General features: G+C 56.4%; 2 protein-coding genes across 5 annotated transcripts in view; one reads left to right on the top strand and one right to left on the bottom strand.

Annotated features, from left to right (window-relative positions):
- Positions 1 to 177: 177 nt before the first annotated feature.
- On the bottom strand, positions 178 to 2193 carry TAF11 (TATA-box binding protein associated factor 11). Its single transcript, XM_027896775.1, has 5 exons — positions 2018 to 2193; positions 1802 to 1941; positions 1516 to 1603; positions 1178 to 1274; positions 178 to 601 (listed from the first exon to the last, which is right to left on the bottom strand). The coding sequence occupies exons 1-5, from the start codon at positions 2168 to 2170 to the stop codon at positions 471 to 473; spliced, it is 609 nt and encodes a 202-aa protein (XP_027752576.1). The 5' UTR covers positions 2171 to 2193; the 3' UTR covers positions 178 to 470.
- Positions 2194 to 2481: 288 nt separating this feature from the next.
- ANKS1A (ankyrin repeat and sterile alpha motif domain containing 1A) overlaps positions 2482 to 14709 on the top strand; it is a 71841-nt gene continuing 59613 nt past the window's right edge. For 2 of the 4 annotated variants that reach the window (XM_027896770.1, XM_027896773.1), the window contains exon 1: positions 2485 to 2781. In XM_027896770.1, coding sequence (XP_027752571.1) covers positions 2582 to 2781 — 200 coding nt within the window. In that variant the 5' untranslated portion in view covers positions 2485 to 2581. Of the gene's footprint in view, positions 2782 to 14709 lie in introns of all 4 variants that reach the window. The other 2 variants (XM_027896774.1, XM_027896771.1) reach the window with 2 other exon arrangements.

Raw genomic sequence — 14709 nt, forward strand, 5'->3', positions numbered from 1 at the left:
TTGCCCTGCCTTCCCAGCCGTGCTGTTTTCTGGCTTTGGAGGCCCAGCTGAGCCATGACTGCAGCGGCCCCAGGGACCCAGCAGTGCCCCAGGCCGGGAGCAGCCCCAGGAGCACCTTGTGGGGGGCTGAGGCACAGCCTTGTCCTGCCCTGCCCCAGCACACATCGAGTCCAGCCGGGCCACCAACACAACTTTAATGTATAAAAACAGCCACAGCTGGGCCAGCAGGAAGCACAGCCCTGGGGGGGAAATACTCTGAAGGCCGTGGATGTTCCTCTCCCTGCTGTGCTGAGGCAGAGGAGCCCGTGACTCCAGGTCAGGAGCAGCTCCTGGCCCTGCCCAGTGCAGGGTCCTGCCCAGGGACTCAGGCCTGTGTCCGTGGTCCCCGAGGTCTCACAGCCCCTCAGGTTGTGGATCAGCTGGGGAGGATCCCACAGGGAGCTGTTTCAGCCCCTCTGCCCCAGAGCCAGTCAGTGGAAGATGATCTTCTTGTACTTGGAGTTGGGGATCTGCCCTCGTGCCTTGAGCCTCCGCACGGCCTCCCTCATGTGCTTGGGCTGCAGGGGGGGCAGCTCCCCCCACTTCTCACACACGTCCAGGGCTGAACAACAAACACAGGCGTCAGGGGAGGGGACACCTGAGCCCTCCCCCTCTCCTGCTGCTTCAGCTGCACTTGGAAAGGCAACAGGTCCTGCTCGTATTGAGGGTTTACAGCTCCTGCTTTGCCAAGGCCCAGGAGTGAGCCTGTTCCATGAGCTCCTCCCTGGCAGGAGTCCCAGGAGGGACCAGGACAAACGGCCTCTGAACCAGTGACCCAGTGTGGATGTGCTGGACCCCATCACACAGGGCTGGGTGGGCTCTGGGGGGCTGTGCTCCCCCTGCTCCTTGGGACAGGCCCCGAGGCTGCAGGACCCCCAGCCCAGCCAGGACAGCTCCCAGGTCTCCAGGAACTCCTTTGTTCCCAGCAGCACTAAGGAGTGCCCAGGATCTCCTTGTGCGGAGCAGGAGGTCCTGGCTCAGGGCAGGGCCCCTGCTGGGACAGAGGGGCTGTGCCAGCCCAGGCTGCCCCTGCTGCTCTGCCCTGACCTGTGGCTGCCACTGGCCCAGGCCCCCCCGGCCCTGCCTGAGCTCTGGGTGCTGAATCCCCCCCTCTGGGCTCCCCAGCAGCTCCACTCACCCTCCTCCACCACCTCCCCCACGAACACCTTGGAGATGCCGGACATGGCGATGACGACGTTCTGGGACACCGAGGTGCCCGTGATGGACTGGATGAGCTGGGGGAACAGGCAGGGACAGTCAGAGCCCTCATCTTGACCCACACAGAACCCCCCGCCCCTCCGGGCTGCAGCCCCATGCCAGCACACCCAGGAGGGTTGAGCTGCCCCACGGGCTCCACCCTGGAATCCCTGGGCATCGGCCGTGCCGTCACACCGGGCTCAGGTGCGGGGCCGGGGGGGCTGCAGGAGGGTCCCGGGGGGGCCCCCGTCCTGTCCCGGCCACCCCTGCCCCTCGTACCCGTTTGATGGCGGCCTTGGGGAAGGCAGAGCGACGGTACATCTCGTACCGGTTCAGCTGCTCCTCGGAGAAGGACGAGACCAGGATCCTGCGGGGGAGAGAACGATCGGTCACAGAAATACACAGCTCCGAGGCCTCTTCAGGGCCCCGCGGCCGCCGTGCGAAGGCCCCCCAGCCGGGCGGGAAGGGCAGAGCTGGGCTGTGTCCCGGCGGTTCTCGGGGCTGGCAGGGAGGATCTGGGACGGCGCCGCGGCTCCAGGAACCGCAGCGGGTCCCGGGCACTCACTGCATCTTCTGGATCTCGTCCTCATCCACCTTCTGCTTCTTCTCCTTCCGTTCCTTCAGCTCCAGCTTCACCTTCCTGGCCGCGCTCGGCTGCAGCCCGGGCTCGTCCCCATCCGCCGCCTCGCCCTCCGCGCTCCTCACCTGGGGGACAGCGCAGCGCTCGCTCTGCGGCCACTCGGCCCTCGCCGGGCCCGCTCCCGCCCGACCCCGCTCTCACCTCCCCGTCCGCTCCCTCCGCCTTGGGCTCGCCAGCCCCGCCGGCCTCTCCCGCCTCACCCTCGCCCCCCGTGTGTCCCGCGGGCGGGGCCGGGCCCGGGGGCGGCTCTGCAGCCGCGGCAGCTCCGAGCGGGTCCCGGGCCGGGTCCGCCATGGCCGCCCCGCGGCGCCGCCCGATGACGTAGCCGCGTCCAGAGAGGCGAGGCCTGTCGCCATGGCAACGAGACAGCCACGGCTTCTCCTGATGACGCACAAAAAAGGACTACCTTGAGGGGCGGAGCCTGTCGCCATGGCAACGGCGCTGCGGCAGAGGGACCCGGCCCGGCCCTGCCCCAGCCGGAGCTCCATGCCCGGTTGCTCCCGCGGGGCACAGAGCCGGGACACGGCACTGGAGCGGCCCCGCGGCCCCAGCCCCGCCGCGGGGGGAACGCCCAAACCCCGCCTGGAAACGGGAGCGGCCTGAGGACAGGGCGGGGCTGGGGGCGGGCTCTGCGGGGGTCCCGCCCCAGCTGGTCCCGCCCTCGGCCCCGCCCCGGAAGTGTCGCGGGCGCGGGGCGCGCCGGCCATGGGGAAGGAGCAGGAGCTGCTGGAGGCCGCGCGCACCGGGAACCTCCCGGCCGTGGAGAAGCTGCTCTCGGGGAAGCGCCTCAGCTCCGGCTTCGGCGGCTCCGGCGGCGGAGGGGGTGGCGGCGGCTCCGCGGGGGGAGGCGGCGGCGGCGGCGGCGGGAGCGGTGGTGTGGGGCACCCGCTGTCCAGCCTGCTCAGGTGAGCGCGGCCCGGGGCGGGTGGGGATGGTGGTGTTGGGGCTGGGGGACAGGGACGGAGCGGAGAGCTGGGGAGGCGGGGCTGGGGGTGCGGGACTGCGGGGCAGACGGAGGGTCGGGTGTGCCCGTGAGGGGCTGCGGGACACAGGAATGCCGGGGGTGTCCCTGGAGCGGCAGTGCGGCGGGCCGGACCGGGCCGGGGGTCTGTCCCCGGGGCGAGCGGGGCAGAGCCGGAGGCGTTTCGGGTGGGAGCCGAGAGCTGCGGGTGGGATAAGGCATCGCGGAGGGTTGTGAGGGGTGTGCGACCTGGGAAGCCCGGAGGGTTCGGTGGGGCCGGCGGGGCGGGGTGAGCTGCGGCCGAGCTCCTGGGCTGGTGTGCCCCCGGTGGGCCGGCAGGGAGGGCGGCTGTCTGTCTGTCTGTCTGTCTGTTTGTTTGTCTGTTTGGAGCGGGCACTGCCGAGGCTGGCGCTGCCCAGGAGTGGCCTGTTGCTCCGGGACCGAAGCGGGGCTGTGCGGGTGCTCAGCCTGGGGGACTGGGGAGCTGCGTCGGGAGGCTCTGGGTGCAGCCCAGGACGGGGTCCCGTGGTGGGAGAGCTGCTGGCTGGGGGTGAGGGATGAGGTGCCCGGTCTGGGCGGTCTCTATCAGTGGCTTCGGCATCCCCAACCCTGTGCTGTGCAGTTCTCTGGTTTGAAGCTCTTGGACTCCTGTTAGTTTTTTTTCTCCTCCTCTTTTTTTTGGCATCTCCCGAGGAAACCACTTAGTGCTGTGTTTCTGGAGCCGCGGCTTTGTGCCACTTCAGCCTCTGCTGGAAATGCTGCTGATCTGTGTCCCTGAGCAACTGGGGTGTACTGGAGCACAGGGAGATTTGTGCCACTGTCACTACGCGCCCTGACTGTTGAGAGGGACATGACTGGCCTGCTTGTGGCCGAATTTGATGTGTCTTTCCTTTCTCATAACCTGGTCCCTACCTGGGGCAGAGGCCTCGGCCAGGAGAACGGCCCTGGGGCCCAGGTTTGTGTCTCTGAAACGTGAATGTGCCCCTAGGTCAGACTGTGTCCTTCTCCTTGGGTACGTTAAACACTCGGAGCCCTGGATTGGGGGGGGGGAATTGCTGCAGCCCCTCAAGGGGTGGATGTGCTGGCAGGGGGCTGGGCTCAGTGCGGAGGGTCTGGTTACACACACTGTGAGCTGCATCAGCTCCACACGGGGCCCTTTCCCCGTGGACGTGGCGCCCATGGGGCGGTTTGGCCGTGGCTTTGTGCACAGACCTGTCTGACAGTGCCTGGCACAGCTGTCACCCATGTGCACTGACATGGCTGCTGGGGACACTGCAGGGGTCTCTCTCCCCTCCCCAGTCCCAGCCCTGAGGCCGTTTCCCCTGTGCTGCGGTGTTCTCTGGGTGTCTGGGACAGCAGTTCCAGGAGTGTGTCCTTACCTTGCTGTGTGGCACCTGCTGCCACTAAGGGGCTCTGGGGTTTCCCAGCTCCTGAGCCTTTGCTGAGCTTTGGCTCTGGGTTGAGTGACTCCGGGTGAGGAGCTTGTGATGAGGTTTGGACGAGAAGCACTGCTGAGTGTCCCTGCAAGGAGAGGCCCAAGGGAGCAGCTGGGACAGGTCAGTTCTAGGGATGTGTGTGGTGGAAGATACTTCACCTTTCCAGCACTACAGCACGGGAGCTTTTTTAGTGTAGGTGCTGCCCCCTCAGCTGTGGGGAGAGCTCTGCCCTTGGTCAGGTCTTTGTGCTCCGTGTTTTCCCTTCCTCAGGCAGCTGCTCCCTCTTGCTCAGGCTGATCCCTCCTGCCGAGGCTCCTCCCATCTGTAAGGATCTGTCCCAACCTGGGACTGCTGAGCTGCCCTCCACCCCCAGAGCTCATTCCCACTGCGGGGTCATAAATGCTCAGCTGGGCTGGCAAAACTCCCTTGTTCCTTCCTCCTCCCGATTTTGGTTCCTTTGAATGTCGCTATTTAGTTCCTATTTTATTTTTTAAGTTCCTCTGTTTGGACAACCTGTTCCCAAACCCCATGTGTCCAAAGTGCCTGTCCCAGCTTTTTCTGGCAGTTCTGCAGCATTTCAGGCGTCTCAAAGATCCAGTTTTGGATGAGGTACAAACCCGGCATTTCCTGAAATTCCCACGTTACACTTGGTAGGTGCTGAGCTGGTGCTTGCTCTGAGCTAGCACTTATCAGTTTGGGCTGTTTTTCTTCCAAAGAGAGCAAGTGCTGCTCCACAAAGTGGTAGAGGATTCCCCTGGCAGTAAATTCCTTGGAATGGGGTGTTTTATCACATCACCTGAGCTGCCACCGTGCCTGTTATCAGGTAAACGTGAACTTTGTCACAGTCCAGGCTGTGCTGAGGCTGAGCCAGCCCGCTGGGTGTGGAGCCATGCACAGACTCCAGTCACCTACAGCTGCAGGTGAGCAGGAAGCAGGTCAGGATGGAGCAGGATAAGCCACAGGAGCAGTAATTGCAAAGACAATGGCAGTCTCTCCCGAGGGGTGAAGGTGCAGGGTGTAACACTCAGGATTTCGGGCAGAGGGACAAACCCTGGTGGGAATCAGTGGGGTGGGAGAACGAGGAGGATGTGGGAGGAGGAGATGGGAGTCTGGCGTTTGCCAGAGCAGATGGTGGGCTCACAAAGAGGTGGTGGCTGCCAGGGTTTGGGAGGCTCCGTGGGATCCGCAGGGCCTGGGGATGTGCTGGGGGTGGATCTGGCCCCTCGTCTGTGCTCGGCTGCTCTGGCTCCACACCCGACCACAGCACAGGAATAGGCACCGTGCGAGGACCAGTGAGCAGCCAGAGGGAAAATCCACGCCATGCACGTGCGGCTTGGGGCTTATGAGCAGCAGCAAGTCCAGGAATCGGAAATGCACCATCAATCCATGAGGGTTCTTGGATTTTCAGGGACGCTTTTGCATCAAGGCTGCAGAATTTGAATTTATTGGTTTCGGGTTTTTTTACTGCTTAACTGTGAAGTTAAAGGCAGGAAACAACAAAATAATCTGTGGCTGAGCTATCAGGTTGCATTCAGGAGGTTTTGCCAGGAGCAGTGAGGGATGGGTTGTGTTAAAGCCAAATCTGCAGAAAAAGCTTTTTATTTTCAGCTATGGCTGTGAAAAGCCTGTATCTGTGTTGCTGGAAGGGGAAACTGAGGCTGCTGCTGAGCCCTAAATGAACTATGTAATCCTCTGGGAATGTATCAAGGAGACGCTTCTGCTGGGAATGAGGAGTTTGGGTGCACGTCTGTTGTGGGAAGGGGTCGGGTGCTCCACAGAAGCCACAGCCTGTGTTCCAGCCCATTTGCAGCAGTTGCTGCTGGTGAAGGGTCTGGTTGGTTTAGGGAATGATGTGGTGGGATGGCAGAATACTTGAAGTGGCTTCCAACAGTTCAAGGGCGGTTTGGAGTCAGAAAATGAATTGTATTTAAAAAAAAGAAGGGTTTGGTGTTTGCTCTGGTGCAGCTGATAGTTCGCAGCATCACCAGGGAGCTGCTCCCGCTGCGTCCCCACAGAACAGGGCAGTGCTGGGTCTTTCCCTCTCCTGCTGCTGTGATTAAGCATCTCACCCACTTTAGGCTGTCTCTTCTCCACACCCTGCCATGCACACGCCGCAGGACAGAGCCCTCTGTACCTGCACACCCAGCAGGCATTGCTGACCGTGCGCTGTGCTCCTGCCACAGGCACCACGGGTGTCATGGCACTCTGCTGGCAATTGTTTCCTGAGCACTTCCTAAAGAATTCCAAGGCTGCAGTTACTGGCTGTGTGGTCTTGTGATGCAGCTTTGGAAGGTTTTATTTGTGTGCTCTGGTCACAGTTCCATGCTCAGGGCTGGGTCAGGAGCACCGGGCTCTCCCCACTGTGAGAGTGCAGCTCCACTCGCCCAGGCCACAGGTGCTGCTGCTCCCCTCTGTAGAGCAGGACTTGGGGTTTGTGCAGCACCCACGTGCTGAGTCTTCTGGTGCTCTGGGACTCACTGTCTTGGGAATGTCAGTGTGTCAATGTGTTTGTGTCAGCTGGAGGGTGAGAAACACAGAAGCTTACTTTTTACCTTGCTTTGAGAGTGTTTTGAAGTGTCAGTTGGGTTTTGGTAATATCCATGTACAGGTTACCTCAAATACTCCATGGGGGAGTTGCTGTGGGCTAAGATGTGGTATGAGGAATATTAGCTGAGTCAATACTAAATGTATTTATTTAATATCTGTTAATCTAAGTCTAAATATTATCCAGCAGGAGGGAATGGCAGGAGCCTGCAGGTGAGGGCACAGAGGAGAGGGTGTCCCCTTCCCCTCAGAGAGTGCTGCTCCCTGCGTGCAGTGGGTTCTGCCCCAGCAGGGAGTGTGGGTGAAGTGGAGCTGCTCAATTCAGTGCTGTGGGTCCTGCATCCCTCTGGCTGTGGAAGGCCATTTGGCAGGGAGCAGAACTTTCTGGAGATGAATATTTGGAACAGTTTTTGATACACTGGGAGCAGCTAAGCCAAGACACAGTGTTCATCCGGCAGGATTTTTGTGAAGGAATGCATTGTTTCAATGAGACTGAAGGACAAACAAGCAGGACAGAACACAGACACAGGTGGAAGGTGTGACACAGAGCAGAGGGGGACAGAAGGGAGGACATGCATCCCAGACCAGAGGGAAGGCCCCTCTCAGCTGCCCCTGGACAAGGGGAAGGCAGTTCCCAGAGGCTGAGTCCCTCCTGTGGCAGTGCCCAAGGGGCTGCCTGGCTGGCTGGAGACAGAGAATGTGTGCCTACCCCTCCACTCCATATGCGCCCTCTGCCTTTCCCAGGCTGTGCCATCCCCTCCTCAGATGCAGCTGTGGAGCGCTGTCGTGCTCCAGCTGTGGGCATCCTTTCAAGGTGAAGTGTCCTCGAGAGGAGAAGGTGCCTCTGAGCACAGGGGATGGCCATTTCTGCCCGATGCTGAGCTGGCACTGTCACCATCCCAAAGCTGTCACTCTGGAGTACAGCTTAGTCATGGAAATGAGATAAATCCTATTTCACAGAAACTGGTAAAAATAAAACTGTTGAGGATTGATTTGTTTCTATAGCAACCGACCGGAGAAGTGAGTGCAGCTGCTGTCTGCAGGACGGAGGAAAACAGCGCTGGAAATGTCGGTGCACCTGGGCTGGCTGTCAGCAGCACGAGGGCTTGGGGGGCTTGGGAGGGAGAGAGGCTTAGTTAGAGACAGGACAGCAAAGTGTGAGCCACCTTTGGAGCAACACTGGAGCTGGAGTGTGTGCATGTGCCCTCTTCTACACAAAACCTGGAGAGCCTGTGTGGTGTCCTCAGCGCTCTGCACGTCCTGCTTCCCAAAGGACTGTGCTCCTGCACCTTGACGGGTGCTGAGAATTTCAAGTGAAAATCAGTGTGAACACCCAACATAGCAGGGTGTTGGGGGAATTACAGGAGGAGGAGTGTGTGTCTGGCTTTACTGTGTGCTCTGCAAGAGCCTGAGGTGTTCAGCTGAAGGGAAGTTGAGCTTGAGTTGGCGTTCAGGCTTGGTAAATCCAGGTACATTTGCACTCCTTCCTTGTTATTTAAACACATGGTTTCTTTTGAAGGGAAATTAGATTTAAAAATTAACCACAGGCTTTTTCCAGCTCAAAGGAAGTGTCTGTAGTGCCACGTACTGAGGATGCAAGAACAAAACCCTGTCTGAGAGTGAGTGCCATAAATATTATGTAAATATATTATCTCATTAGATTTCTGTCTAATGCCATTGGCTGCTGTTGTGCAGATCCTGGAGCGAGCAAGGCTGAAGATGTCATAGGTGGTCTTTCAAATCTAATATTGAAGTGGGTTGGAAATTAGGTGAAATGACTTTTCCCTCATCCTAATTAGGACACTGTGAGAAATCCTCTCAAATTTGGCATTACAAAGTGCCTGGTTTTAGAACAAGATCAGTTCCAGAGGCTGGGTGGCCACTGAGGTTTGAAGCTCCCCAGGCCTGTCACTGAAAGCAGCTTCTTGCTAGGAGGGCAGTATTGAACAGAGAAAAGGCTCAGAACTGGGTCTGTTGTGCTTGCAGAGAAGTGGGCAGAAATATTTTAAGGATTTGGCAACATCTTATGTTGTGTATGTTCCCCAAAGAAAATGAGGGTTTTCCAGCTGAGGAGAACCTGTTTGAGACCGGCTGGTTACTGTGGGCAAAGTCAGGGCTGGCATGGGGGTGAAGCTGGGGCTGGACGCTGCAGGTACACCGTGAAATGATGGAACACCTCTGTGTGCTGCCTGTTCCATCACCAGTTCAGTTTCCCAGCGTTAAGGGTTGGTACAGCTGCCTCTGCCGGCTCTGGGAGAGCAGTCCCTGCCCTTCCAGGGCTCTTGGAGCAGGAGCAGGGCAGGACCGTCACGCTCCGTTTGGCTGCCTGGCTGATACTCTCAGCTCTTGTGGTTCTCAGCTCTGGCCTTATCTCTGTACAGATAGTGCGATGAGTAATGACAACTCTCTGGGAGCTAGCTCAGGATTTGGGAATATTTCCTGTCTCGGCCATTCACTCTTGTCCCTGTTCTGTAAGGGACTGGATTTCATGGATGCTTCTGCAGTAAAAGGATGTCCTTTCTGATTTCCGTCTTTCTTTTTCTGAGCTTTCTCAGGAACTGATGTCTAAGTCGGTGCTTCTCTGCTTGTGTGGCGCATACCAGGAAGGAGCAGGGGCTGATCACAGTGATCACAGAGCTCTTTGACCGCTCAGGTGTGTCCCCTGTGCTCCCACTGGAGCCTCTGCAGTGGGGTCACTTCTGTTTTACCTCCTTCCCTCGCTGTCTTTGCTCTCCTTTCTCAGTCACTTGCTCTTTGGGCACCCAGTTAAAAAGCTCATCAAGAAGGAATGTCTCTGGAGCCTGTGCCTTGTTTGCATCTCACACTGTTGCCAGTTAATCTCTCCTTGCTGTGTCTTTCTTTAGCCCTCAGGGACTCCTGGTTAAGCTGGAGCTGGGATTTGATACAGGCTTAAATGGAGCCATGTGGGTGAGCTGCTAGTGTGGGCTGCGTTCAAGGGCAAAGTCTGTTCAAAATGCTTCAGTGGAAGCTTTGTTGTGGCTCTGAATCTCCAGCCCCGTGTCCCCTTCCTTGAGGGCCTCGTGTCCCATCCCATTGTTCTGGTGTTCAGTATCAGAGCAACTCATTTCCTTTTACTCCGGTGCAGCAGCGTTTCACAGCCTATCGTGATGTGGGGCTGGGGTCCCTCCTGAGGGGTGGGGGGTCCCTCCTGAGGGGTGGGGGGTCCCTCCTGAGGGGTGGGGATCTCCCCAAATGCATGGTCCCTCTGTGGGAACAGTCAGGCACTGTGGTGCCAGCACCGATTCAGAGCCCTTGTGTCACTGATCTGAGCAATGTCACAAGGGAAAGGGGATGTCGTGCGAGTCTCTGTCTCACTGGTTTCAGTCTCCCTAAGGCAAAAGTGCACTCTGGATGCGGTTGTTGGTACAAAATAATTGCATTTGCTTTTTAATTGCTGTAGGGAAGGGGTAATTCAGTCCCTGAATGTCTGTTTCTCTTGCTCTGCTTGACTTGGCCTATTTACCTGCTTCTCATCCACCCCAGGTCAGACACGCTGCAGTTCAGCATTCCAGGCATCAGGGCTGGGCAGCAGCCAGGCTGAAGGGACAGGAGTGGGTTTGGGGTGGCACAGGGAGCAGTGTCGTGTGGCCGGGCCCAGCGGGCAGACCTCGAGGAGCCTGTTGGCACTGAGATGGAGAGAAGATGGGCGTGGGTTTATTGTTTCTGTGCAGAGCAGGTCTGAGCCTGCACCAGGAGGAGGGTGTCTGTGTTTAAATAAAGTGTCACCTTCCCTACACCCTTCCAGGTGCAGGGTTCCTGCTAGAAATCCCAAATTTTGGATCAGATCTCTGTTCTGGGAAACAGAGTACCGAAAACAAACAGTAACTTTGAGCTGTTCCGATCCCACTGGTGTTGTCTGACAGTGCCCACGTGGCTGCTGAGCAGGGCAGACAGTGAGCACAGAGAGACACGTTTTCTGCCATCCCAAAACACTTCATTGGCACATCCCTTCCTGTGCAGGGGCACTGATTGGCGGGGAAGGGAATGTGCTCTGCCGTGATTTTTTTCTGGGCAGATTCTTTTTGGTGACATTTTTACTCCAAGCTCAGAGCTTTGTGCCTGTCAGAAGGGAACAGTGCAGATGGACATGTACGACTCCAGACACGATGCTCCATTGCTGTTGGCTGACTGACACGTCCCATGGGATCCTGCAGCTTGTTAAATCATCTCACAAAGGAGACGGGGGAGGGAAAGCCCAGTGCAAGGTTGCCAGCTGTAGCCAGCTCGGTGCTGCAGCATCGGCTGCTTGGTGGCTTTGATCAGCAATTTGTGTCTGCCCAGGCAGCTTCCTTCCATTTCTGTGGGAGTGCTGGATGGAGGGAAGGCCAAGGGAAAGTCTGCACCGTCTACACGTGTCCTGCTGATTTTCTCTGCACCTAGTTCCTTTGTATTGTATTTTCCTGCAGTTAGTGGCATCTTCTCCAGTGCTATGGGAGCAGAGCAGAGCTGCAAACAGAGAGCAGGGAATGCTTCCCTGAGCAGTGCTCTGATTCCTGTTTGCAGATCTGGGGTATTGCCAGCTCCAGGCTGGTTTATCACATTCATAACATTGCTCAGTTTGTTGAATTTTTGCACGAATGTTTCGATTCCTTTTGCTCCTGCTCCTCAAAACCCCATCTAGTCAGGTGCAGAAGAGGAGAGTGGGCTGCAAAATTGGTGTTTAGTAAACCTCAGTTAGAGGTTTGTCAACATTTGGTAAATGTTGTCAAATCTGTCCTCTCCTAGAGGTCACTTTCCCACTTTGAAGAGCAGCTTCAGCAGCTTCAGGGCTTCATGTCAAACCTTCCATCTGCATGTTGGGTGGCTGCCTTCCCATTTTTCTTGCTCTTCCCCTACCATCGTGCTGCCCTTGGATAGGGTGTGGAGAGGGAGATGCTCCTGCACACATCAGACCCCAGAGCTCCTGGACCCATCCCCAGAGACTTGGCTTTCCCTGACTTGGCAACTGACACTTTTTACACTTCTCCCAGCACAGCTTGTTTGGCTGTGGCCCCGTGATGAGCCTGTGTTGCGTGGGCCTGTTCCACGGCCTGTCATCAGCGGGGAATGCTCTGTAATGGGAGCCTGCAATGCTTTTAAGAATAAAGGGTGGCACACGCACACAAACCAGACCTGGATTTTTCCTGTCCTGCAGGTCTTTCTTTGCTCCTGCTCAGAGGGATTCTCTGATGTAGCACACCCTGCACGCCTGACCTGGCCTTTCTGTCCCCACTGCATAATGCGGGTGACAGAGCCCACTGCCACCCCCCACCATACATTAAATAAATGCATTTCCACTGCCAGGAGCCATCTGTAAAGCTAGGGCTGCTCTCTTCCTAGTGGGGATTTTAGCTTGGATGGACGAGTTTCTATTAGTGGTGCCAACCCTGTCTGGTTCCTTTCTAGCATGAGCTGCAAGCCCAGGGTCAAATGTGTGATTGTCATAGGTCTGCGCCAACCTGAGCAGCCTCCCCCTGGAAATGAGGGGTGGGAGACACAGGCTGGTTCTGAGGAAAACAGATGAGCTCACCTTCTGCCTCTCAGTTCCCGAACTGATCCTTCACAGGCTGCAGTGGCTTCGCAAACCTGTGCAGGTTTCCTGCTCCTGGCCACCTGCAGCACATGAGGAGTGACTCGACTCCACTCCATGGGAGAAGGGACAGTTTGGCCGTCAGAGGATTGGTTGCTGCATGGTGTGTCTCCACTGGTGGAAATGCTGGTTTCTCACAGGGCACTGTTGACCTTATGCTGGTTAAAGTGTCTGTGGGTGCTGGGCAACACGGCTGGAGCTGTTGGTGATCGTTGTTCAGAACTATTTAACTCAGAATGAGCTGGTAAAGTGGGAGCTTGGGGTCTGGTTCTGTGCAGAGGGCCAGGCATGGCTCTGACTTCAGTCAAACTGTGACTGCACCTGAGGGTTTTTGCTGCAGTCCCTGGTCAGTGGCTCTGCCTTCACCGCTGGGTACCTCGGGAGTAAGTTTGGCACTGGCTGTGGTGTTGTGCAGCATCAGCTGGGTTACTCCACGTTCCCTGCCTATATTAAGGTCCATGTTTTTCCCCATCCATTCTGGAATCCTGCATTTGAGCATGTGATCCTTTGAGGAAAATCCACCTGCTTTTCTTATAGCAAATGAAAATCTGGAACAAGAAGTCGAAGAGTGCAAAAGTGGAAGCTTTGGCTTCCTGTGCAGCCGATAGCTGGAATCGACTGGCTGCTTTCCATGGGCTTTCCCAAAACCTGCCAAGGGGGGCTGAGACAGTATTACTTGTGATCCAGCCACATTCTCCCTTGCTCCAACAATACTCTGCTTTAATCTTCTCCAGCCTTGCATCAGCTGTTTATTTTTGGAAAGGCTGTTGCAATATTTGGTGGTTGAGGCAAGCAGGGAGTTGGGTTCCTGCTCCATTGGGAGTCCCACCATGCTGGACCCTTCCCATTGGCAGGGTGGAAACAGCAGTGGCTTCCTCACCCTTCAGGAAAACATAAGCAGCTCTCTAAATCTGAGGCCTTGCCCAAAGTGTTTGGTTGTTTGTGTTCCCCTCTGCAAGCAGGAAATACCAAGTGAGGGTCGTGTTCACTGCAGGAATCCAGCAGTCGTATGGATGTGGATAGCTGGGATGTGTGAATGACCTGCTGTGGTGGCCTCTGGGCAATAAACTCGAGGGAATCTGCCTCCAGCCCTCTCTCTTTGTCTCTGAGGCATTGAGCGAAGTCCACAAACATCTGGGGCCAGTGCTCAGCTGCTTTAAACTTCCTGGTGACCTTGGGCCAAGCCACTCCTGTCCTCTGGTGTCTTGTATCCAGTATCAAGCTGTTTGTCTTTGATGTTTGGTGTGTAAATACACGGGGTGCGATGGCCTCTGCTCTGCACAGGCACCAGTCCCTGAGGTCTCCTGATCCTTCCATAATCCACGTTCGTGAGACCAGAAACCAGCCCTGAACGTTCATCATTTGAGCTGAAAACACCGAGTTGTTCTCTAGGTTTGGCCTTGCTCTAGCCCCCTGCCTGGGATGATTTTGTGAGTAAAGTTACTCCAGCTGGGAAGAAAGAAATGGAAAAGCAAGAGGAAAAATATGGTCTTGTTTAAAGGAACTTTGGGGTTTGACCGTGACCTAAAGCATGTGCTTTATTCAGCAGTTTTTACAATCAGGAAACTTTATTTAAAGGCTACAGCACTTGCTGAATCTTGGAGCAGGAGAAAACTGAGCACAAGAAATAGTTTCAGTGAAGCAGATTAGGCTATTTTCAGAGCTTTTCTGAAGTCCTCACCATTCAGTTTCATTGCCTTAAGAAGATGCATCAGGAGCATCCTTAGATGCTGCTCTGGTGCAGCAAAGGGGATGAGATCCAGGTAATCTTTGAGAATGTTGTGTTTGTAATGGAGACCACTAAGTTAACAACACCCCCCCCTCTGTGATGTGAAGGGGTTTGGGGGGATTTTGGGGGAGAAACAAAAAAGTGGTCAAATTGGCTTCAGACCTTTACTGAGGACCTGTATTTACAGTGTTCTCCTGCCTGTGCTGGCATCTGTGTTTCTGTTTAATCAGAAGCAGCCCAGAGTCACTCTGTACACAGAGTTCTGGGCCTTGTCCTCTGCTTCTCTCAGCACCCTACTTCCATACCTTAGGAGAACTCTGGCCTTCCTGGCAGAGTTGGAGAGGAAGAGGAGGGAAGAGAGTGATGATGACTGCAGTCTGCACATATAAATAGGTTTCCTCTTGGATCCTTCCCGTCTGATCTTCTGGGTGATTTGACCTTTCTTTGATAAAGGCTTTCTTTATTTGCAGAAATTAAAGGTCAGAGGGTAGGAGAGGGCACAGCAGATGTTTTTTTAAAATATCTTTATATCTTGGCAGTTGGTTTCTGCAGCACCCGGTGCTCGCTGCTGGG

This window comes from Empidonax traillii, unplaced genomic scaffold (genome assembly GCF_003031625.1).
Source record: "Empidonax traillii isolate 1590-97213 ecotype Southwest subspecies unplaced genomic scaffold, ASM303162v1 scaffold516:size646513, whole genome shotgun sequence".
Classification (NCBI taxonomy): domain Eukaryota; kingdom Metazoa; phylum Chordata; class Aves; order Passeriformes; family Tyrannidae; genus Empidonax; species Empidonax traillii.